The sequence below is a fragment of the Lotus japonicus genome, chromosome 1 (genome assembly GCF_012489685.1).
Source record: "Lotus japonicus ecotype B-129 chromosome 1, LjGifu_v1.2".
Taxonomy (NCBI): Eukaryota; Viridiplantae; Streptophyta; class Magnoliopsida; order Fabales; family Fabaceae; genus Lotus; species Lotus japonicus.
The window spans coordinates 90,875,727-90,899,266 of record NC_080041.1 but is presented as its reverse complement, the minus strand read 5'-3'; the positions used below and the strand labels follow the sequence as shown (position 1 = coordinate 90,899,266).

The following is a 23,540-nucleotide window of genomic DNA, read 5'->3' as shown; positions in this document are numbered from 1 at the left end:
ATGATGAGAGGTAAAAGATACATTTTAGAAACCGGCATGAATCCCTCCCTCTAAAAACAAACACTCAACACAACAGAAAAACACCTCTAGAAAAGAAGAAAAAGCAAAACAATTCAATGACATATATACATATATTTTCTTCCATTTCTGTCCTTCAGACTCGTAGTAGTCAAGAAAAACAAAATATTAAAGACACGTCATTATTTTTTACGGATGTCGTCACCCGTTCGGAAAACAGTTACAAGTCACTTTTAATAAATATTTTTTCCAAGATTTGAATTAGTATTCTCGTCCTTACCGTGTCTAGCTTGCTTGTTTGGTATAACATTCTTAAATTAATAATAAACTTTTTTCTTATTCAAAAGAGAAATTCTATGAATACAATTTTTAACACATTTTATTATTAATTTATTTTCTTTAAAAAAAATCTATATACTTGTCTTACACTAATTTATCATTAAAAAAAGAAATTAGTTTTCCAAAAATAAATAAATAATAAAAAGGGTTTCTTAATATTCTTGTAATCATCAGCATTGCCCTTTCTTAAATCCAATAAATCAAAACAAAAACATTGACCTCTCTCTATGTGTGTTTTCTGGTCTCGATCGAATCGATCCCCTCCCTGTCAATTCTACATCGCTGTTTGAAGGAAAGGGTATCAGAAATGATAGTATTGAATTTCACCTCCTCAATTCCATGTCTACCTCTCTTTCTTCACTCCAAGCATTCCATCAAATCATCCTTTCTCACAATCAATGCCCAACGAACCAGAACCTGTGAGCTCTTGGATTTCCATCATGAGCTGATTCCTTACGAAGTGGCATGGTCTTTACAGAAAGACATAGTCAGGGAAAAGAAGGCACAGATTGAAAACGAAGGAGATTGCTCTGATACCCTTATCATTCTGCAACACCCTTCTGTCTATACTTTGGGTTCAGGTAGTACCACCCAACAGAACCTCAAATTTGACATCGAAAACCCTCCTTTTCATATTCATCGTACTGAACGTGGAGGAGAAGTGACATACCATGGCCCTGGCCAGGTTCTTAAATTATGTTTCTTGATTAAATTCCTGTTTTTTCTTTAGTTTGTTATGTGTGTATTAATTTCTGAATGTGTTTTGCATTGATGTGCAGTTAGTTATGTACCCTATCATCAACCTCCGAAGGCACAAGATGGATCTTCATTGGTACCTCAGGACCCTTGAGGAGGTTGTCATTCGTGTCCTTTCTTCAACCTTTTCGATTCAAGCTTCTCGAGTTGAAGGCTTAACTGGTGTTTGGGTTGGTATGTCACAATTCTCTTTATTACCACTACATCAACAATTTCAGATTATATGGTCAATTGATTTATCAAAATGTTATCTCATGTCATCCAAGATAATCCTTCATGCTTACAGCATTTGAGTTTATTTGGTTGATCATGTATATGTAGTATGTACACATTCACATTTTAGTTTCATGCATCATAGGATTGGAAAATTTGATCAAGATATTACTAGTATTACTGATCCGAGCAAAATAGGTTGGATAAGTATTTAGCCCTGATTTGGGAGTCCTTGGTCACGCTTAAGATTTTAGATGCTGCAAGTGCAATCTAATCCTTCATGACTGAAAAATTAAGGAATTTGGATGTTTGGTCTATAGATTGACACAGGTTGTCAAAAATTGTGACTTGCGAGACTCCTGCCTCATGATTATGAGTAGTGTCAGTTAGCTTACTTGTTTCCTATTCCCCCATGAAATTAATTGCATGTTTGGATCAGCTTCTGATTCCTATTCCTCGGAATCAATTCTGAAACTCATGAGCTACTCGCATAAGCTTCTTAGCATCATTGGTTGTGACTTTAGAAAATTTTCCAAATATCAAGACAATGACTGCTACTAACCTTTTTTGACCTTGCTTTGGTCTACTATGAAGCACTGCAGTAAGATTGTACAGCATAATCAATTTGTGCATGTGAGTTTATCATGATTCAAAATGTTGAAGCCGGAGCAGCCCGAAATTGTTATCTCATTCCTTATTTTTCATTTCATCATATTCCAGGAAACCAGAAACTGGCAGCCTTAGGTATAAGAGCAGCTAACTGGATAACCTATCATGGCTTGGCCCTAAATGTCACGACGGATTTGACTCCATTTAAATGGATCGTCCCATGCGGAATACGTGACCGTGAAGTTGGGAGCATCAAGGGATTACTGAGAGAAGCACAGTCATGTAGTGCTAATGGAACAGCTGATTTGCATCATTTGGATGATGACAGTCTTATTCATATTACTCATAGGTCCTTGATTGAACAGTTCTCACAAGCGTTTCAGCTTGAATACCATTGTAGAACTGCTTCTGTACCTGTGTTATGTGAAAGTAAAGGAAGTTTCCTTACCAAAGAAACGCAGCAAACTTGAATTTGTTCAATTCACGTAGTAGTCTGTTTATTTTTCACTTTTTTTTCTTCTGAGAAGTGCAGATTAAAACATCATCTGGGCATCTGGCTAACCATGTGCGTCTCATGCGTGGTCTTTAGCTTCGTTTGATTCTCACTTTGGCCTTTATTAACACTCATGTGATGGTGTGCACAAGCTAAAATCACTTTTTTGCAGTACTAACAAAGAGGGTTTAAACTTTGAGTTATAGTGCTCCTTGTAATCATATCAATAAATTTTCATTTTGATTACAACTATTTTATCTAAATTACTATCCTGGGGTGCAAATAAGTTAATTTGACCTAACACGATTTGGCTATAAAACCAAACAAGCCATTACAGAGACTAAACCCTTAATTTTCTTTTTCTTGGTAAATGAATGATATTACTCTGAACTCTGAAGAAATTAAAACAAATATTACAGCGAAATTTTTTTTTTTATGAAAAACCTACATCGAAAATAATCAAATAATAATGCTCAACTCTTACAGATTCCATTCAACTATATACAACACCCTTCCCCGATCCCTGTTAAACTCAGTAATGATCTGCTACTGGCCTAGAAGGGAACAGCCTCACGAGAAATGTCATCAATGACCAAAGGCACACAATTCCCAGTACTTGGAAGCTCACTATCATTGCAAACAAAGCTCCACTTCGTTCTAGTATTTCAGGGGTGGCAGGAAGCCCTTTCAAAGAGAACATCAACCTCTCAACAAAATGAGCAGCTTTTGTAAGTTGATATAGTCTGTATACCTGGCAAGTCAATTCAAAATGTTATAAGACTACGTGCATGTTTGAAATTCCTTCTACAATTGATTCTAAAGTCAAAATCAATTCCATGGAGAAGCTTGTGTGATTAGCTTCTGAGTATTAGAATTTAAAACTGATCCTGAGGAAAGAGAAACTGATTCAAACACGCTATTACCACTCGTAAAAAAGTCAAGTTTCTGCTACTCTTCTCCCAGCAGTGGGCAGAAGAGTCAAGCTGCATAAAGTTCTTGAATCAATATGAAAACAATGGGTCCAGCTCCTCTAAAGTGAGTCCACTACTCACTTTATGGGGTAAAGTAAGTCATCACACCATTGATTAAGTTTGATTTTATTGACTTTTCAAATTAGTTAATCACTATTAATGGTATGATGACTTACTTTACTCTCTAAAGTGAGTCCACTCGCTTTAGAGGAGTCAAATCCGAAAACAAGCAGAATAGCAGATAGACAAACCTCAAATATTATCGGGACTAGAGGCCAACAAGCTGAACCACGCTTGTCCAAATATTTCTCGAATGCAAATTGAATAACACAACCAGCTAAAAAAGGAGCTACAGCAACAATTACGGCCAGGCGAGCAACGGACCAGGCTGCGTACAAAAGAAGGAGAGGAACAACGACCTTCAAACCCATTGTGAGGAATGCAGAGGATAGGTATCCTCTGAGGCCAGTGATGAGACCCCATCTTTTTGAGCTAAACTGCAAATACGGCTTCTGGACACGATCAACCACATGCAAAAATGTTGCAAGTCCAATGTAGAACAGTGCCTCAAAAGTAAATGAACTCACAATATCTGCATTTTATTGGTAATAGAAGTGTGCATAAGAGTTACTTCTTCCCCACATTTTACAACATCCTACAAATAAAACTATGTAATTCACAGGATTCCATCTAGATCTTTTCTGATAGCAAATTCAGTTTATTTGTCCAAATTCAGAAGTAGACCAAACTTGTCCAAAAGAACACCATGGAAACACACAATTTTTCCAAATAGCTAAAAGTTAAACAAGAAACAAAGGCTTCAATCTTCCAAGAACTAGTTATGAACTAGTTACCTTTACTGAAGTCTACATCCACACCACCAAGAACCAGAAATATAGCAAAATCCAATGGGAAGCAATAGATTAGGCATTCAAAATTCTACAACAGGGCTATTATTCCACAGAGCTAACAATGTCAATACTTACATGTCTTGTGTTTTTCTAAAAGATATGCTTCTCAAATAAATGTCAAAGCTTTTTAACTTTTTCTTCCCCGCAATGACTGGTTTAACATTGATACGATACTATAGTCAGTTAAGGTTAGGTTCTCGAATATATGCCAATACAACTCATCTTATTGGGATATAGATAGATACATGGATAGATATTCGCAAAAATAGTGTCACTACAGAAAAACAGGTTTGCATTGAGATGAGATTGAAGATCACTTGAAAGAAATCATTTTACTATTTGATTAGGGCTTCAATAAATATTAATAAGATTATCATTAATAGTCTTTGAAGTTTGGACATTGGATAACACTTTGGCACTACGTCAAGAAAATTATTCATTTGGTGTTAACAGCAGCAAAAAGCCTTGACAGTTGCGACCATCATATATTCTCCGGGTGCCTCTTGGCAGTTTTTACTTTCCACAACAGAAACGACTATGAACTGATTTAAAACAGAAACGACTATGAACTGATTTAAATCACAAGAGACGGTAAAACAAAGTATAAAGTTGTATAAATACCTACTAAAATCATATCATTAAAGAAAGCCTCAACCACATTGCCAACAAAGAACTGCGGCAGAATCAAACATGACAGGAATGCAGCAGGACCTAAGAGCCAGAAGTAAGAGCTCTCCTCTTCATTAAAAGGAGCAGATTCCAATTTCCCTTCTTCAACCAGCTGGTGTGTCAACCCACAGAATGAAACCGAACCCGATTTACCACGAAACGGCTCCACCCCATTATACGCATCAACCGGCACACCAGAACTTCGGCTTGGAAGAACTTCCAAGCCACCATTTACATCAACAACAGGCACACTCGAACTTTCGCCCGGATGAACTTCCAAGCTACCATTTACACTAGACTCAGAAGCATGAACTATAGGCCTTTGAAATTTGCTCAATCCAAACAAAGAAGGCTCTTTAATCACCCATTTCAAACCTGAAATCAAAAAAAGCTTAACTTCTTAAAGGGTTACTTATAATGTAAACAGAGGCCCAAAATGCTACAAACTAAAAAAATCAATTTTTTATTAGGTTCTGGTGTTAAATTTGAAAAACCCAACACAGTATCCATGCAATAAGGGGGGAAGTTCGTACATTTAGAGGAGTTTCCAAACCCAAATCTCTGTCTCTGATACTTGAAGGGGCTATGGATTCCAATTGTTTGAGACTGCGAAAAAATGTTAAGAACGTTAAGTAAATGGTGTTTGAAAATGGAAGATAGCAGAGAAGAAGAGTTAGAATGGAAATTGAATGGCATTGCAGGTTGAACACTCACACGAAGGGGTTGAGAGGGAAGAGCGCAACATAGGGTTTTAAGTTCCATGAATCACCTGAATTTAGGGTTTTAGAGCTTGCGATTTGCTTCTTCTTCCTCCTAAAACCCTTACACTGCACAAGTGGATAACTTATTACACAGTAGGGGTATCTTGGTATTTTACTGTTTGCACTGGCTTCAGACAACACAATTGGGTTTTGCTTGGAATGAGAAAATAGAAAAATAGAGCATTTCATAAAAGATAGAGTTTTTTTACATTTTTCAATCATATATTACCTATTGGGTTTTGCTCTGTAAATAATGTACTCAGGATTCTAGAACACCGTTTCCGAATGGTAGCTCAAGTGATAAGAGCTGGAGGGACATATGGGATGGAAGGGGAAGATTTTGGGATCGATCTCTAAAAAGTGCAATTTATCATTCCGATAAAAATATGATTCTAGATTATCTACTGGGAGTGAAGATGATTTTTAGTTACTATAGTTCTTACACTTTAGACTTGGAGATTCCTCGACCAAAGATGTTACATTTGTACTTAAAAAATGTGATGTGTCTTTTTGGAAATCTTTAATATACACAAGCAAAAACTTATGTATGGTTTGCACAAGCCACTTTTTACCTGTTAGTGTAGGTTTTCCGGTTTTTTTATAAAAAAATAATTCAAAAAACTTATTTTCTTAATTAGACAATTATCCTTTAATCTTCAGAAAATTCAAAACACACTATCTCTCTCTCACTGTCTCACATGTTCATCTTTTCTCTCTAATCTTCGACTTCACCACCGCCAACCACCACCCCCAACCACTCCTCTGGTCATCCTTTCCCTTCCACACCTTCGAATCTGCTTTTGCAAAACCCACAACTTCAACTTAAACATTAGATCTAGGGGTTGGGTGACGACGGCGGAGCAGAGCGGCGCGACGGTGAGGTTGCGGGGTTGGGTTTCAGATATGGGGTGGGGGTTGATTTGCATTGTGGGTTGTGGGGCGGATGGGGTGAGGTTGGGTGTGGGTGGGTTCTGGGTTCGAGTGGGTTGTGGGTTGTGGTTTGCTGGTGTGGGTTGCGGTGGGGGTGGTTTTGGGTTACGGTGGGGATGAGGTGAGGTTGGGTGTGGGTTCGATGGGGTTGGGGATGGTTCTGGGTTGTTGGGAGCGCAGTTCTGGGCTGTTGAAAACCATGGAACAAAACCCCCAAGTTCATGTAAGAATTTTCTCAAACAGTTGGAAGGTGGCTCTCACCTGAGAGAGATTCAACGGTGTGTGGCGATTCTCCACCGCAATGGGTGGGGTAAAGGCACAACTTCCGCCGTCGCCGCCACCCAGTGGTCCTCTGTTTTGGAAATCGAGCCCGGAAGCTTCACCGTTGATCTTCAACCTCGCGACCTGTCCAGCGGCGGCGGACAACACATCCTTGGCGTCGTTCGCTTCAGACAACGACGTCGTCGTGGGCGACGACACCCGGGTTGACCCATATGGGCTTCCGTCGCTCCAACCAGACCAGCTTTCGATCCCGCTCAATGTAGACTGAGGTGACCCAGCCATGGCCTGAGTCTTCTCCTTCCTCTGAAAAAAGAAAAGAAAAATCCAAAGAGAGAAAGCTGGGTAATGGAAGTAGTCTTTTTTCCCCTTCTTCCAGTTGTTCGTGAACCCCTTCCCTGGGTTCTTGTCTTTTTTTTTTTTTCTTTTTCTAGGTTGTACGTGAATGGTGAACCTGGGTTCTTTCCATCCTCCTCTGTTCTTGTATTTTTTTATTGATTGTAATGTGTTGTTGAATCTGGAATAATGTGGATGATAATTAATAATTTGTTACTTTCAGTTTTTGTTGTTTTTGGAGAATAAAGATGATGAAAGAATGATAAAGTTGATGTGAATAAATTTAGTTTCCTGGATTTTTTGATGTTAGAGGATGAAGATATACGATGAAGAAGGTTGAAGATGGTGATGAGATTAACCTAAATCCCTAATTCACTAATTCACTAATAACTAATAAATATGTTTTTGAATTATTTTTTTAAAAAAAATCTGGAAACATGCTATAATAGGTTAAAAGTGGCTTGTGCAACTCTACACAAGTTTTTACTTGTGTATATTAAAGGCCTCCTGTCTTTTTATGTAAATGAAATTATCTCTCTTTATGGTTATTGTTGTCTTGATAAATCACATAAGCTTCATATTTTCAAGTAGCTAGGATGATGATTTTCATCTGCATATGGGAATCCTCGTTGGGATTGTCCTATTTGGAGGCCCGATCTTTGGAATTTTTTTTCTGTGGGGATGAGGACGAAAAATCTCCCAAGAAAAATTTCGGGACGCGGTGGGGGTACCCTCCTGACCCAACAAGATCTCTGCAATGGGTATATAAGAATAAGTTCAATAATACCCTTAATAATAAAGTGATGTAGCTCATTAAAAAAAAATACCATAAACCTAGCTGATTATATATAATAAAATATATATATATATATATATAATGTATCTTATGAGAAAGGTAATCTTATGTGAGAAAATGAGAATAAATCACGACTGTTAGATCTAACCATCAACGGTCAAGATTAAAACATTAAGCCATGTGACTTTTTTAAGTGATCATGTGACAATCACATGACCATTAAATTATTTTAATCTTAACCGTTGATTGTTAGATCTAACGGTCGTGATTTATTTTCATTTTCTCACATAAGATTACCTTTCTCATAAGATACATTCCCATATATATATATATATTAAATTATTTGTGGTCCAGGTAGAAATTTATGTACTTTTTATATTCAATTTAATTTTTTTTTTGTAATGGTGTATTAGTGGTGACTGTGGAGACCCGTCGGGAGGTGGCAATAGGGGATGGGACGACAATTCAACCCGCTGCGGGGATGGAGAGGGGGACAGGAACATGGAAAGGATGCGGGGGCGGGGTGCTAGGCTGACACTGAAACTAAGAGATGAAAGCTAGGGAAACGAATGGGGTCAAATACTCCGGTAGCCCTAGCCATAAACGATGAATATCAGGCGTTGTTCGTATCGACCCGTACCTTATTCTTAATTCAAATTACATATCAATCTTTTAACCACTTCTTACATTTTAAAATATAAGTTGAACATCAATTTAGCACCACAATTAATATGTTTCAGTCTTGTTATAGTGTGTGGCTTATGAAAACACATTGTGGCTGAGTGATGACAAGTTTTAGTGTTTGGTTCAACACGTATCTCAACAAAACATACCTCAACACCACAGAAAGTGGTCGAGTTACGACCTCCACCGAGGGAGACTGTCATGACCCAAAATCCTAAGTCGTGACCGACGCACAGACTAACACCTTAGTCTGGCAAGCCTCAATCTCACAAAATCGTTTTCCAACTATTTTCCAAAAATTATACAAGTTCTCTATATTTTATAATAATTCAGCAATATCTCTTTTGTAAATTTCAATAACTACAAATAACATCTGCCAATAAGCTCTTCCATAGCCAGTATTTCAAGTAAAATATAAAATCAACTCGAGCACTCAAGTGCCAACTCTTGAAAATAAAAATAACAAATAACAACTCCAAATCTAAATCCACCTAGGACTCCCTATAGCTGCAGATAACCAAGATTAAATAAAAGACACCAATGTGACGACCTGCCAAATGAAATAAGCCGAATGATCTTAAACTGACAATAATCTGCTACTCAATTGCCTGAAAATCTGTGGAGGGAAATAAGGAATGGGGTAAGTCACAAAGACTTAGTGAGCAGTCAACAACCACCATGAATAGGAAGGGGAAACAGAATAGGCACGAGTTTTTCTCTCTCAACTCAGTATAAACAGTTTATATCCATAATAATAGCATTTTAAATCATCTCAACAATGAACTTGACAAAAAAATCAAGTTCATCAATAATCACTTCAAATAAATACATTTAAAATCATGTCCTGATATGAAAACATAAGACGATAAATTTAATATCATAGGATCACATATGTAAAACCGTGAGGCGGCTCCATCTCGTTGATAGCCCTCTCCTCCTAAGGGATGGCCTCTCCGATAGGGGCGGCTCAATCTAACGGATAGTCATTTCCTCTCTCATATCATATATCGTATCGTATCTCATCGGGGGAAGCTACATCTCGTTGATAGCCCTCTCCGTGCACTGGCGGCTCCATCTAACGGATAGCCCTCTCCTCCCGGAATCAATCTAGCTAGGTGCACCTAGGTTGTTACCTCCGTTAACGGCTACGGGGTTCTACCAAGGATCCCCAAAACCGTTTTCTTAAACCAGTTCAAGTCTCGTCAAAAGTCTCATAATCAACTTTCCAAGTTCACAATCTCAGTTTCACATAATTTCCAAAGTCAAAGCAATATAAATTATTGTTTCATATCAGTTCATTATCAGACTCAAATCAACTTCATAAAACCAGCTTTCAGATAATTCACGAATTGTAAAGCATGTTTCCCCAATTTTCAAATGAATAGGTAATATATCAAAATAATTAAAAATAGCAATTATTGAGTAATAAAATTATGCCACAATGATTGAAAATCACTCACAACTAAGACGAATCAACTGAACCGCTCTCAACAGCTCCACGCCAACCGAACGAACCACTAACCGATAAATCTGAACACCAAAATTAACCTCAAACCTTCAGCATTTATTACCCTTTTTACATACTATCCATAAGCAACAATAAAATTCCCAAATGTGTAACTAAAGCCCTAAAAATAATTCTACTTAATTACAAACTGTGCTATAATGCTATTATTGAAATTTGTGGGTTGAAGGTATACCTCAATAGCATTCAAAGAGCAATTTTTGTAGAGTGGATACTCTTCTCCTTCCTCAAAACATACATCATTAATCCAAAAGTTATGTCAAGAACCTTCAACTCAAATTCCGAATTTCCCTTTCATGATTGTGTATTCCCATGATTGAATTTGGTGTAATTCTAGTGAAGGAAAGAAGATTGAAGAAGAGGATAGATGAGGGGCGTTGTCACAGAGGCAAAACGAGGGAGAGAAAATGAGATGGGTCGTGGGTTTTGGTTTTAGAATGGGGTGGGGTGGGGGCTGCGTTGGCTTTAAAATGCCTGGTAGGTTAGTTTTGTTTTTTTTTTCCCCTTTATATCTACATATATATTTTTTTTTCATTACTTTTTTTTTGTCACCTTTTTTTTTATACGGGCCGTTTCAGAGACCCGCACAACCGCTGAGTTATGACATTTATCTCCTAACCGACCTAAGGTCATTTGGTTGTGATACAATATGTCAATCAACCTAAAATCACTTGGCCGAGATACGACTATGTCAATCGACCTATAGACATGCAGCCGAGACACAATTATGTAAAAGAAGTAAGCCCAACCCATAGCTTCATGACCGAGATATGCTAACCAGATGATATATGGAGTGTTCGTGGCAAGCCCGCTCAAAGATACATGAATCAACACTTGTGCAAATTCCAATAAATTACCACAACCCCATGAGATCTCAAAAATAATTCGAAATAATTCCCTTCAATGCATTTCCTCTCAAACTCACCAGGGTCAACGACACACTGCCTAACGCCAAACACTTCGCTTGAGGACGAGAATATCATAACACATTGCACAATTTCACCGTCCACCCACGACGATCCAATGACTCAATTTCTCTTTGTTCCCAACCTTTAAATGGAAAAGTACTTATAAACTGAAAATTTGTACTAATTGACCAAATTTAGAAGTTGCAAAATTCCACTAAAAAAAAAGCTTAGTAGTTGCAAAAGTGATTTTGAAAACTCCAAACAACAAACACTTTACGCCTTTATGGTGTGTATATAACTATATATGCTCATCCAATTAAACGGGAATGCGTATATAATTGCTTCTAATAGCCGCAGAACAGTGAGCTCCGTCCTCTAAACAAACACAACCTGCCATGTTGAAAACTTTGAATCCATTTCAGATGCGTCAACCGGCATTTTTTCATCGCAAACAAGCACCTACGGGGTCGGTAAACAAACACACTTCACGTTTGGAACCAGCACGTTTTTTTCCTTCATTCTTTTTCTTCTTGGTGACCACTATCTACTAATTTTCTTTGTCATTTTCAAGCTAAAATAAAACCACTTCTCTCATGAACCGTCCAATATAGGAAACCGTACTCAAAAAGAGAAAGATTTTAGACCATAGAACACCAAGAGTCCTCAAAGTTGTAGTCCCACACGCGTGGTTTTCAGTTTTCAATGGTCATCATCTCAATTTCCCACTAAATTAAATCTCCATAAATACATAGCCCAAAATCCCATAACACTCACTCAATCCTCTGTTACATTTAACCACATTCTCATTCTTCCTTCATCCTTCAATTGTCCATTTCTACTGCACCTGAATTCTGCATAGTGCATGCATGTACGCATCAACCATAATGGCATCATCACTTACCTCTCTACCTTCCCCTTTCCTGCAACTAGAATTTCCATCAAAGAACACCAACAGACCTTACAAGTGCAACCACTCCAGTTTCTCAATCAGAGCCTCTACCAATGAGACACCATCACTATCATCACCACCGTCCTCTGCTCCGGCAACCACCCCTCTTCCAATGCGCAAAATCCCCAGCGACTACGGCCTCCCCATCATCGGACCCGTCAAAGACCGCCTGGACTATTTCTACAACCAAGGCCGCGACAAGTTCTTCCAATCCCGCATGCGAAAATACAACTCCACCGTCTACCGCGTCAACATGCCGCCGGGACCCTTCATCTCCTCCAACCCAAATGTCATCGTATTGCTCGACGGCAAATCTTTCCCAACCCTCTTCGACGTCTCCAAAGTCGAGAAGCGAGACCTCTTCACCGGAACCTTCATGCCCTCCACCGAGCTCACCGGCGGCTACCGCACCCTCTCGTACCTCGACCCCTCCGAAGAGAGGCACCACCAGCTCAAACGCCTCATGTTCTTCCTCTTAAAATCCAGAATCAGCCATGTCATCCCGGAGTTCCATTCCTCCTACACCGAACTCTTCAACACCTTGGAAAATGACCTCGCCGAAAAGGGCAAAGCCATTTTCGCAGACGTTAATGACCAGGCAGCATTCAACTTCCTGGCCAAAGCCCTTTACGGGACCCATCCTTCCGAGACCCATCTCGGAAGGGATGGACCCAGCATTATCACGAAATGGACTCTATTCCAAATAAGCCCAATTCTCAAATTGGGCTTACCAAAACTTATAGAAGAATCCATCTTCCACACCTTTCGTCTCCCTCCTGCATTAATCAAGAAAGATTACCAGAAACTCTACAACTTCTTCTACGAATCGTCCGGCCCGTTGCTCGATGAAGCTGTCCGTTTAGGCGTGTCCAGAGAAGAAGCATGCCATAATCTCTTATTCGCCACGTGCTTTAATTCATACGGAGGGATTAGGGTTTTCTTCCCGATCATGCTGAAGTGGATTGGTCGAGCAGGGGTGAAGCTTCACACAAGGTTAGCGGAGGAGATAAGATCAGCTGTTAGAACTCACGGCGGAGGGAAGGTGACAATGGCGGCGATAGAAGCAATGCCGTTGTTGAAATCAGTGGTGTACGAGGTGTTCCGGATTGAGCCTCCGGTGGCGTTGCAATACGGGAAGGCGAAGAGGGACTTGTTGATCGAGAGCCATGATAATGTGTTCCAAGTGAAGGAAGGTGAGATGTTGTTTGGGTTTCAACCGTTTGCAACAAAGGATCCGAAGATTTTTGATAGAGCTGATGAGTTTGTGGGGGATAGGTTTATGGGTGAAGGTGAGAAGCTGTTGAAGCATGTGTTGTGGTCGAATGGGCCGGAGACGGAGAAACCAACCTTGGGGGACAAGCAGTGTGCCGGTAAGGATTTGGGGATGTTGTATTCTAGGCTTCTGGTGGTGGAGCTGTTTTTGCGTTATGATTCGTTTGATATTCAAGTTGGGCCTTCGCCTATAGGTCATGCCATTACATTCACCTCTCTTAAGAGGGCAAGTTTTTAGATTTAGATTTTGGGCGCGAATGATGACAAAAATTACAGAATGATCAATGTCTTTGTAGTTAAATAATGTTATCTAAGAATCTCTTGACACAGAAAGAGTCAAATAAAAAATGATGGGGGTGGGACTTGGGAGAGAGCTTTTTCGATGGAAATAAGAGAAGAAGATGATGGAGTGATGTTTTGGAGCCAAGTTTAGTGGATGGTGATAAGTACCTTATTTGCACGTGCCAAAATATGCAGATAATGAATGTGAGGTCAGGGCACTATGCCACTAACATCTCTAACCTCACTTCTTTCACATTCACTTACTTCTTTATTCCATTTATATTATTCTTCAGAATTTGTGTTCTTATCCTCTAATGATGACTTAAGTTTATGGTGTGAATTTTAACCGATCCATTCGAAAGATAGCAGAGCTCGACAATTATACTCTTTTTCAAAATGAGAAGACTCATAAAATTGATAGATGACATTTAGTGCTATGAGGGAGATGGTATATGAGGGTCTTTTTCACGTGTTCTAAAAAAATAGTTTAGTTCTCATTTATTATGTATTTGACTCATTTGAATTATCAAAGAAAATGAGAGCAAACGAAAAGAAGGATGTTCACTTTTGCATTATATAACTAGGTTAAAGAGATTAATTCTAGCTCGGTTTCCTAAAGATCACTACGTGAACAATGATGGCCACCGTCAGTGACAGATCCAGAAATTTTATGTAGTGAGGGCAATATATACATATAAATTCGTAATAAAAAAATTAACATATTCTATTATGAGTGAAGACATTTTTTTACCAAAGAAGACACAAGTAAGGTCATTTTTTACCAAATGGGTCATCAAAAACCACATATTTTACTACTCAAGTGAGGGCATTTAGCAATGTGAAACACAAGTGAGGGCATTTAGCAATGTGGAATATAAGTGAGGGCAATTTTTATCAAAGGAATCATAAAAAACCACATACTTTTACTCCTCAAATTTTTTTCTAATGTATTTTTTCATATTTAAGTGAGGGCACTTGCCCTCATACTCCACAACTTGGATCCGTCCCTGGCCACCGTGGTGAAGTAAGGGCTAATTGGGCATATTAGAATCGTCATGTAGGGAGAGGTCGAGATGAGTGGTGCTGAAGCAATTGTAGCTCTTAGCGTCAGCCAATTTATCTGTGGAGAGAAGCATAAGTGGTGGATTAGTTGGTAGATGGTAGCAGCGAAGTCGTCGAAGGGGAGTGTTGTATTGGCTTTGGATTCGTCGGCCATAAATCCTAGAGGCTGGATGATTTTTGGGTGGTATTGAGAGAAGAGAAGAAAGAGGTTTTATTTTGGTTGAAGTTACATGAGAGAAGAATATTTGATTGTAGAAAATATGTTGTAGAGACTAGAGAGTTCATGGGTGAGGGGCTCTTGAATGTTCTTGGTGTTGCCAATAACATGGCCACTAGGGGCTAGTGGAGATTTTACTAGGCCCAATGGTGGGCGCTTGTGTTCATGTAGTGAACTCTAGGAAATCGAGCTAGAACAAGAGCGATCTATGTCCCTCAAAAGCACCTACCCTTTGAGGGGAAGGGAAGTGGAAGACTTAAGGGGAGGAGAAAATAGGGGAGTGGAGGGTAAACCTTCCTTTGTTTTGAAGCTCAAAATTTCACTAAAGTCCTCAATTTGGGAAAACTCCACAATATAACTAGAGAAAGGTCTTATAGGTGTTTTAGAGAGTTTTTAGAAACTCCTCAAACCCTTAGCCCTTCTTAAAAAAACTCCCAAATAAAGTGAAGATTTCTAATAAGTATAAAAAAACATGAGATATATCCACTTACACAACTAAAGGAAACATTTAGATTAAAAAATAGAAAATGACACACAATAAACTCGGGTTCTGTAAAACTAGGGTTCCTAAAATTCCCGATCATCTCATCTCACATCTACTAGCACTCATCTTTCTCAACCCTCACATGTGGTCTTGATCTACGGATCTTAGCACACAACTTAGTTTAAACGCCCTATGGGAGGGATGCAGCAGGCATCCTCAATCAACATTGAAGCAATTGTTGCATGAGATATGTGTTAGAAATATAATATAAAATCATTCAAAGTCTCAAACTCTTACATAAGGCGGTGTTCTAAAAACATAATATAAAATCATTCAGAGCACGGAGACATTTCGCAAGCACGGTTCATCAACAATGGTGAGAGCTGGATTTGCCACCCCAACCATTAGATTTCACACCCCCTATTTTCGGATTTTCAAGTTCTGAATTATTTCGGAATCTTAGATTCCGAAATTAATTCGTGATTTGTAGTGCAAAATACATGTAACACCCAACTTTTGAGTGAAAAAATGCTTCGGAAACCTTATTTCTGAAATATTTCGGAAACTAAGTTTCCGTAAGTGGGGTGACATTTCTAATGAGTGGGGTGTCAAATCTAATGATCAACAATGGTTAGTCCAGCACGACCTGGTTAATCATGAACGATTATTTGGTTAATTTGCCTTCTACCTTAGACTTTCTGATTAAATTCCATTTCTATATGTAAATAGCCACCTTACACACAAAAAATCCTATATATTCTCTTGTACCTTAGGCTTGGTTTGCAGCCATTGGACATGATTAATTAAAAACAGCAAACTATTTGATGAATGAAACAGAGAGACATAGAGTTAGCTCAATCAAATGACTTGCTGGGAAAACTACTCGTCGAAGCAGAGCTCTGTTCACTCAACCATGGATCCGGGTCCTGAACCGACACCGGCGAGCTACTATCAGCTCTTTCCATCAACTTCAAAGCAACGGTTCTTCCACTTTGCACCTGAAGATAACATTCACCCTTTGGCTCAACCTTCTTCACTGCTGCACTCAGTGGCTTCTCACTTTCACTAGAGGAACAAGAACCAGAACACAATTCCGATGAACCTCTACAATTGTTAATGTTTTCTCCAAAACCTGTCATCAACCTCACCTGCTCTAACTCACTAGCAACTTCCGCCATGGAAGGCCTCATATCCCTGTGAAACGCAAGGCACCTGAATGCAACCTCAGCAACCTTGTGTATAGAACAAACTGTGCTTTCATTTTCATCATTGCTTGATTCAGATTCAAGGATTAACGGGTCAATGATCTCACACAAAACCCCTTTTCTGATCCTGTCCACAGCAAGAGAAGCCAGATTCACCTCATTCTGAGGACGAGAAAAGTCCACAGCTCTTAGCCCTGTTATCATCTCAACAAGAACAACACCAAAACTGTAAACATCACTCCTATCAGAAAGCTGAAAATCTTGGTGGTATTGTGGATCAACATAACCAGGGGTTCCCTGTGGTGCAGTTGAAATGTGAGACATGATTGTTTCTGTCTCTGTCATTCCAAGTCTAGAAAGCCCAAAATCAGCAACCTTAGACCTGAAATTCTGGTCCAACAGTATGTTGCTTGATTTAATATCTCTGTGGAAAATTGGAGGGTTTGTTGAATGAAGATAAGCTATGGCTTGTGCTGTTTCTGTTGCAATTCTGAGTCGAATTTCCCATTGAAGCCCGTTCCCTCTTTCTCTTTGCAAATGCTGACTTAATGTTCCATTTGGCATGAACTCGTAGACAAGGATTTGTTCTTGTTCTGCATAATCAATGGAGCAACCTAACAAGCGAACCAAATTGCTGTGGCTTACTGAGGAAAGAAGCTTGATCTCGTTCATGACTTGCTCAATGCTCTCGTTGTCTCTGTGTTTGATTCTTTTGATGGCAACCCATTCATCGCTGTGAAGCTTTCCGGCGTAGACGGTGCCGTATGCCCCTGTTCCAAGCCTCTGTTTCTCTGAGAAACTGTTGGTGGCTTTTTCAATGTCTTTGTAGGGATAGATTGGGACGCTGTAATTGCCCGTGGCTTCGGTGAAGCGCCGTTTTGTGCTCTTTGTGATCCTTAACTTGGTGCGGCGGCGGAAGAAGCAACATAGTGAGACTAGAGTAACCATGAGTGAAGCACCACCAACAAAGGCTGTAAAATGTGTTTTCACATTGCAATTCTTCTTAGTTAACTTGCATAAAATTGAAGGGGAAGAAGATCAGTGTTTCAAATGGTTATGAGAACATGAAATAAGCAGATATATACCTCCAATTAAGACAACCAATCTTGCTGTTCCTCCACATCGACCAGACAGGTACTTTGCTGGGGTGCATGTTGATGATGAGGCTGTGTAGCCAAATTCAAAAGATAATACAATTTAGTAACTCATAAATATTTTATAATAAGATATTGTTCATGTAACCAAGAATGTTTGATGTTGTATTAAGCAAGTTAGACTCCATGAAAGATTATAACATCTCGAGAAATATATATGTTAAAAGAGACATACAACTATTTCTCGAACGGGTGACTGACATTGGTCAAAAGCAAAAAAAAAAATTGTTCATGTAGTGAACCCTAAAATCAAGAATAGAATGATTTACACTCGACCTCTAGGATACAGGTGAACATGTCATTCTTAGTCGCCCATAGCTCTCTTTCTATTATACTAATTGGTATTTACATCATAAATGTGTTATAATTCATTCCCCTTTATAGCTTAAATCATAGTTCCAGCTTCTTGCTCATTCGTATTATGATGCGGTCGATCGATATTCATTGAAGGAGACACAATACCATGAATATTGAGTAATACTCTTGAGTAATGAGTATTACTGTTGAACTTCTAACCATCCAAATGTGGGTTCCGTTGAAAAGAAACTGTCAACGTAACATGTTCTTGCATTTTGTCTTTTTGAGTTTCGTAATATTAAGTTTTTTTCATGTCTTGAATCATTGGATAAACAGCATAACAAGATTTCAGTCATCCATTTATCTTTCAACGAAAGTTTAGTGATCAAACACCTAACTCGACAAGTGTATGAGTCAACATGTCAGTTGGATCAGACCAATCCAGGTACTAATAACTAAATTCTCAAGTCTCATGAGAGAGTGTTGATGAGCTCTAAAAGGTTGCCGCAATGGTTACTAGTACTTATGATGTTAACCTGTTCGGGATATGATGACCTGTTCGGGATATGATGACGATCTCTCCTAACCATGGTTGTAAAAATCGGACCGGATCGGACGGTTCAACCGGTTGAATCGGGAACCGGACCCCTAGCCGGTCCAAAGCACCCACAGAACCGCCTAGGTTGAAAACCGTTGATGAACCGCCCAAACCGGCGTTGAACCGTGCGAACCGGTGAAAACCGGCCGGTTGGCGATTTTTGCCGGTTTTATGTTTTTATTGTTTTTTCGGTTTTTTTTTTCATTTTTTGGAATAATGGGCTCGGCCCATGCCCAAATTTGGATTCAAAAAAAAAGGAAAACAGAAGGTTCAAAATAGAAACGTACGTTTACGTATCTCACATTCTCACGTTTCCACAACCCTAGTCACCCATCTCCGCCCCCGCCGTCGTGCTCCGCCCGCCACCGTTCTCCTCCTTTTGCCGTGCTTCGCCAGCCGCCGCCACTGGTGAGTTTTTTTTTTTGTTTTTTACCGCAGCTGGTGCTGTTCCTGGGAATTACACAGAACTAGGGTGTGGAATTACCAGTAATTATACAGTATACACTATACACTTTAGTAGCCCATAATACAAGTATTATGGAGATGGACGGCTTTCTTCTCACGAGGGACCTCATCACTATACACTTCTGTTCATCTCTGTGCTTGTGCTTTGCCCCCTCTTCCCCCCTGTTTTCATTATTTTGAGGCTTGGTTTTATGCCCAGTTTTCTCTCCAATTTATTTTCTGTATCTCCTTTTTTTATTCTTTCTCTTGTAATATCGATTGGGTGGCACCCCTTGTAGATTAATACAAGTATTTGGCTAGCTTACCCAAAAAAATTTTTTACCCATATTATAATTTTAAGTACCGTCTATAAAATATTTGTATTGCATATTATGATAAAACATGAAATTGGTGGATTCATTGGTCTAAATAGAAACAAAGCGAGCAAAAGATAGCATGATAAGTTACATTATATACCTTTTTAAAATCATATAGTACTATTTCGATTTGCAGAAGTCACATAATAAATTAGGCTTCAATGGTAGTGGCTTTGGTGCTAGGTGTTGGTGGGATTTGTTTGGATATTTTTTTATTCAATACTTACCTTATATATTATCTATTTATTTAAAAATAATATTGTTTAATTTATAGCGGTAAAATCGGTTGGACCACGGTTGAACTACGGTTGAACCATTGAACCTTGAACCGGTACCCTCACCGGTTTCATCACCGGTTCGGTTCTGATAACCTTGCTCCTAACTAATGGTTACCAATACTAAATATTATACTTTCTATTTCCTAAACTCAAATCAGGATTAATACTTTCAACTCAAGGTACCTATAGGGCACGTTTGGTACGTTGTATAGTATAAGGCCTGATAGTATTAGGCCTGATTGTATAAGACCTGATAGTATAAGGCCTGATAAATTTTTTATACTATACAACGTTTGGCGAGACATTGTATAACTTGTCGTATTGGTTAACTTAATACAATCCTACGTTTGGTGAAGTCATAAATAATGATGGATAGTATAAAAAATTAATATATGTACAAAAATACCATTTAATAAATTTGTTATTTATTTATTATTTTGATGTATTGAATTAACTTTTAAAAAAATAAATACAAAATTTTTTTAAAAAGTTTACCATATATTATTTTATTCAAAAGTAATTAAAAATATTTCTCATAGATACATACATAATATATATATATATATATATAAATTATATACTTTCAATTTTTTAAAAATATTGTGCAGCAAAAAGGAAATGCACAAAGATGGACAGCGTCCAACAGCAGCGAACCTCCGGTTGATGCAAACCAGCAAGAAATACTAGGATTTCTTAATTGTCATATATAACTTATGTCATCAACCTAGTAGCACAAAACAGCGTTTGGGGAAAAAAGCGTTTTCGTGAATTGAATAACCTTATTGGATTTCAAAAGAACGGTGAATTTGGGGGAAACAGGGTTTTCACAAGGGTTCAAGAAAATTGGCAATTCCAGAACAAAGATGAATCAAACAATGAAGAAAATAGAACAGATGAAAAAGATGAGAAATTGTGAAATAGCCATGGAGAAAAACTGACTTGACAATGGAGGAGGAAGAAAAGGAAATGAAAGGATGAAGAAGATGGGGGTGAAGGAACGTGACAGCAACTCAGCAAGAAACGAACGTGATGAGCGATAGATAATAAGGTTAGGGTTGGAATATTTTTAAGTTGCTAATACATCAAAACTTATCAGGTCTTATCCTCCTTCATATGATGGATTAAATTATCCATCATTTTGATGTATTAGAAGAGACTAATGGATAAGGTTATCCAATACAATGTAACCACCAAACAACTGATAAACACATAACGTATTGTATAAGCTTATACAATCAGGCCTAATACAGTGTACCAAACGGACCCATAAGGTTTGTCTTTGAATAACTTAAGCATTTAGTAAAGACTCACTAACTGTTTAGAAATAGAAGAAACACATATATTAAGAAATGCAATTAATGGAAAGACAACGAAGAATAATTATTTTTTCTCTAAATGAATAAGAAGGAATATTCTAACCTAGATTTTTAAGACAGTTATTAGATAAATTCTTAAAAAATATGGGGATGTCTAATATATATTGGTGAAACTTCCTTTCTTGGGGGCCACTGATGCTTAAAAACAAAAAGGAAAAGTAATGAAAAAGGGAAAGAAAGCGAATGATGACAAGAAAATTAGACCACTTGGCTAGTTGACTTGAACTCTTTCCCGGTAATCATGGGCATGTTTCAGTGGGTCCCCTCTTCTCTATTGGTTGCTGCCGCTGCCGCTGCCGCTGCCGGGTCCTACTTTGCGTCCTTTATGCCAACCTTTTATGACTCTACTACCTCCCCGCTTCTCTCAAGAGTCAAAGTCATTCATCATTCACAATATTTCTGTTATATTATCTTATCATATTATTAAATATATAATGCTGTTTTATTTATCTGTATAATATTTTTAGATAACCTTCAATTATGTTTGGCCCTTCGTTTCCGATTTAAGATAAATTGAACTAAAATGATACGTGACAATCACTATTTTGTACTAGTACTTCCATGAAGAAACATGTCTTAATCTTGCACATGTAACTTTTACTGGCTACTCAAAATATAAAAAGGCTATGGTTCACATTCATACTTATCTATTTCTATCTTGTTGTTCAATTAAATTATATTATGCATCATATCTTTCATTTTCCACTCTATTTCAACTTTTGTGGCAGAGTGAATCAAGCTTAACTTAAATATACAACTAGTCAATTTTAACATGTAGTTAGTTGAGAGACGCAAAGAAAAAGAGAAAATGATTTAAAATATGAAGCTTGTGTGAACATAAGCTAGAATTCAACCATTGGTTGATTTGTTTATCTAATGATGGTTTAGCATTATTTTTCTTAATATATTTAGCAAGTGTTATGCTATCGTTTCTTAAGTATTCTTATAGCTCGTAACTTTGAGATTAATTATTAAGAAATTTAAGCGTTCATCAAATGGATAAATATTTTCAAATAAATTTTTCTTCATACGCACTTTTTAATATGGAATGTAACTCGGACTAAATACTTAAGGAGTTAAACTATCTACAATTGTATTAGTATTGTTTTTTTAATTAATCTTAAGCATACATGATACATCATTGATTAAGTTACAAGGAAGCTGCCTAGCACAATGGGATAATCTTAAATCATGTTAGAAAGTCAATCAAATAAAAAACCTTTTAATTTTCAAGAAAACAGAAAATTATACTTATGCTGAAATTTTAAGAAAATTAACGGGGAGAAATAGAACAGAAAAAAAATAATTTAACTGACCTTTCCGGCAGCCTGCTCCGGCCAAAAACCCATCTCCGACGAACCCTTCATGGCAGCGACACCGGAACCCTGGTTTTCTATCACGCGGCGACAAAATTTGGGTACAATTGGCATGATCAGAACACAGACATTGATCTCCATGAAGCCACCACCCAAGCTCAATTTCACCAACCTCCAACGACACCGCCTCACCGGAAACATTTCTCAAATTCTCCGACGAAATCGACGACGCAAAATACTCGCACCCGATTCGTTCCAATATTCCATCACTAACGAAACCCGTCGTGCTGTTCTCGAAGTAGCAGCTCAAGTTTCCGCCGCCGCTACAACCTTCATCAGATTGTAGATGAGCCTGAAGCAGAGTCTCCGGTATGGAACAGGGCAAGAGCGTCACCGTGCAATTCTGCAGGAGAATCACGTTTCCTGAAGTGGGTGCGTATTTGTGGCTGAAGAGTTGGTAGAAGCTAGCAAAGGGGCGGTTGCACTGCGCTTCTATGGTCATGATTATGCTGTCTGCGTTCACCGATTTGACGGGGAATTCTCCGATGAAGACTCCGCCGTCGGGGGTGCAGTTGAGGCGGATTTCGCAGCCGGAGGAGAAGCCGAACGGGTAAGGGAACGGTTTTGCTGAACCGCATGTTCGGTGGCACTCACGGTGGTTCACTTGGGCAGTGATTTTGGGAAGAAAAATTGATGATGATGATGCTAAAACCAGAAGGATTAGTAGAAGTGTAAGTGTTGTGATCATTGCAGAGATTATCTAGTGAAGGGTGTTTCTCATTATTTAAGGTAAGAAAGCACACAATAGGGAAAGAGAGACAAGGTTTTTTTTGTTGGAGTGTAAGACTTTTGTGGCGTGTGACTTTAGGGTATGTGATTTTGATTGAAAAATTGCATGTGATTTTCTAGATGAGGAATGGGTTTTGATTGGGAAAACGTATGGATGAAAGTAAGGAAAGAAATCCGTTAAGAACACTTCTTTATTTGCACAAGTTGATTTGCATAGAGTTGGTATTAAGGAGATTAATCAT

The 23,540-nt window shown here is 38.4% G+C and overlaps 4 protein-coding genes and 1 long non-coding RNA gene across 5 annotated transcripts; 2 read left to right on the top strand and 3 right to left on the bottom strand.

The window, feature by feature from the left end:
• Positions 1 to 547: 547 nt before the first annotated feature.
• On the top strand, positions 548 to 2,417 carry LOC130727699 (octanoyltransferase LIP2p, chloroplastic-like). The gene is made up of 3 exons (XM_057578911.1): positions 548 to 1,042; positions 1,137 to 1,287; positions 2,047 to 2,417. Exons 1-3 carry the CDS (start codon positions 665 to 667, stop codon positions 2,403 to 2,405), a joined length of 888 nt encoding a protein of 295 aa, XP_057434894.1. The 5' UTR covers positions 548 to 664; the 3' UTR covers positions 2,406 to 2,417.
• A 341-nt stretch (positions 2,418 to 2,758) lies between these two features.
• LOC130727698 (uncharacterized) lies at positions 2,759 to 5,812 on the bottom strand. The gene is made up of 5 exons (XM_057578910.1): positions 5,694 to 5,812; positions 5,513 to 5,585; positions 4,932 to 5,354; positions 3,651 to 3,991; positions 2,759 to 3,179 (listed from the first exon to the last, which is right to left on the bottom strand). Exons 1-5 carry the CDS (start codon positions 5,739 to 5,741, stop codon positions 2,961 to 2,963), a joined length of 1,104 nt encoding a protein of 367 aa, XP_057434893.1. The 5' UTR covers positions 5,742 to 5,812; the 3' UTR covers positions 2,759 to 2,960.
• Positions 5,813 to 8,397: 2,585 nt separating this feature from the next.
• Positions 8,398 to 11,301, bottom strand: LOC130727700 (uncharacterized). Its single transcript, XR_009015424.1, has 3 exons — positions 10,466 to 11,301; positions 10,226 to 10,295; positions 8,398 to 9,381 (listed from the first exon to the last, which is right to left on the bottom strand). It is a non-coding gene; the product is annotated as an uncharacterized LOC130727700 (long non-coding RNA).
• Positions 11,302 to 11,463: 162 nt separating this feature from the next.
• LOC130727697 (allene oxide synthase 1, chloroplastic-like) lies at positions 11,464 to 14,008 on the top strand. The gene has a single exon (XM_057578909.1). The coding sequence runs from the start codon at positions 12,065 to 12,067 to the stop codon at positions 13,655 to 13,657; it is 1,593 nt and encodes a 530-aa protein (XP_057434892.1). The 5' UTR covers positions 11,464 to 12,064; the 3' UTR covers positions 13,658 to 14,008.
• A 2,151-nt stretch (positions 14,009 to 16,159) lies between these two features.
• Positions 16,160 to 23,465, bottom strand: LOC130727696 (wall-associated receptor kinase-like 14). Its single transcript, XM_057578908.1, has 3 exons — positions 22,510 to 23,465; positions 17,755 to 17,835; positions 16,160 to 17,640 (listed from the first exon to the last, which is right to left on the bottom strand). The coding sequence occupies exons 1-3, from the start codon at positions 23,255 to 23,257 to the stop codon at positions 16,319 to 16,321; spliced, it is 2,151 nt and encodes a 716-aa protein (XP_057434891.1). The 5' UTR covers positions 23,258 to 23,465; the 3' UTR covers positions 16,160 to 16,318.
• Between the last annotated feature and the right edge of the window lie 75 nt (positions 23,466 to 23,540).

Bases quoted from the DNA above. Each gene is read 5' to 3' on its own strand.
- LOC130727699 (XM_057578911.1), top strand. From the start codon at position 665: ATGATAGTATTGAATTTCACCTCCTCAATTCCATGTCTACCTCTCTTT. The intron at 1,043-1,136 runs GTTCTTAAATTA...ATTGATGTGCAG, and splicing joins CATACCATGGCCCTGGCCAG to TTAGTTATGTACCCTATCAT. The intron at 1,288-2,046 runs GTATGTCACAAT...ATCATATTCCAG, and splicing joins CTTAACTGGTGTTTGGGTTG to GAAACCAGAAACTGGCAGCC.
- LOC130727698 (XM_057578910.1), bottom strand. From the start codon at position 5,741: ATGGAACTTAAAACCCTATGTTGCGCTCTTCCCTCTCAACCCCTTCGT. The intron at 5,355-5,512 runs GTACGAACTTCC...TTTTGATTTCAG, and splicing joins GTTTGGAAACTCCTCTAAAT to GTTTGAAATGGGTGATTAAA. The intron at 3,992-4,931 runs GTATTTATACAA...AATAAAATGCAG, and splicing joins TAATGATATGATTTTAGTAG to ATATTGTGAGTTCATTTACT.
- LOC130727697 (XM_057578909.1), top strand. From the start codon at position 12,065: ATGTACGCATCAACCATAATGGCATCATCACTTACCTCTCTACCTTCC.
- LOC130727696 (XM_057578908.1), bottom strand. From the start codon at position 23,257: ATGATCACAACACTTACACTTCTACTAATCCTTCTGGTTTTAGCATCA. The intron at 17,836-22,509 runs GTCAGTTAAATT...TTGGCTACACAG, and splicing joins CGGAGCAGGCTGCCGGAAAG to CCTCATCATCAACATGCACC. The intron at 17,641-17,754 runs GTATATATCTGC...CACATTTTACAG, and splicing joins ATTGGTTGTCTTAATTGGAG to CCTTTGTTGGTGGTGCTTCA.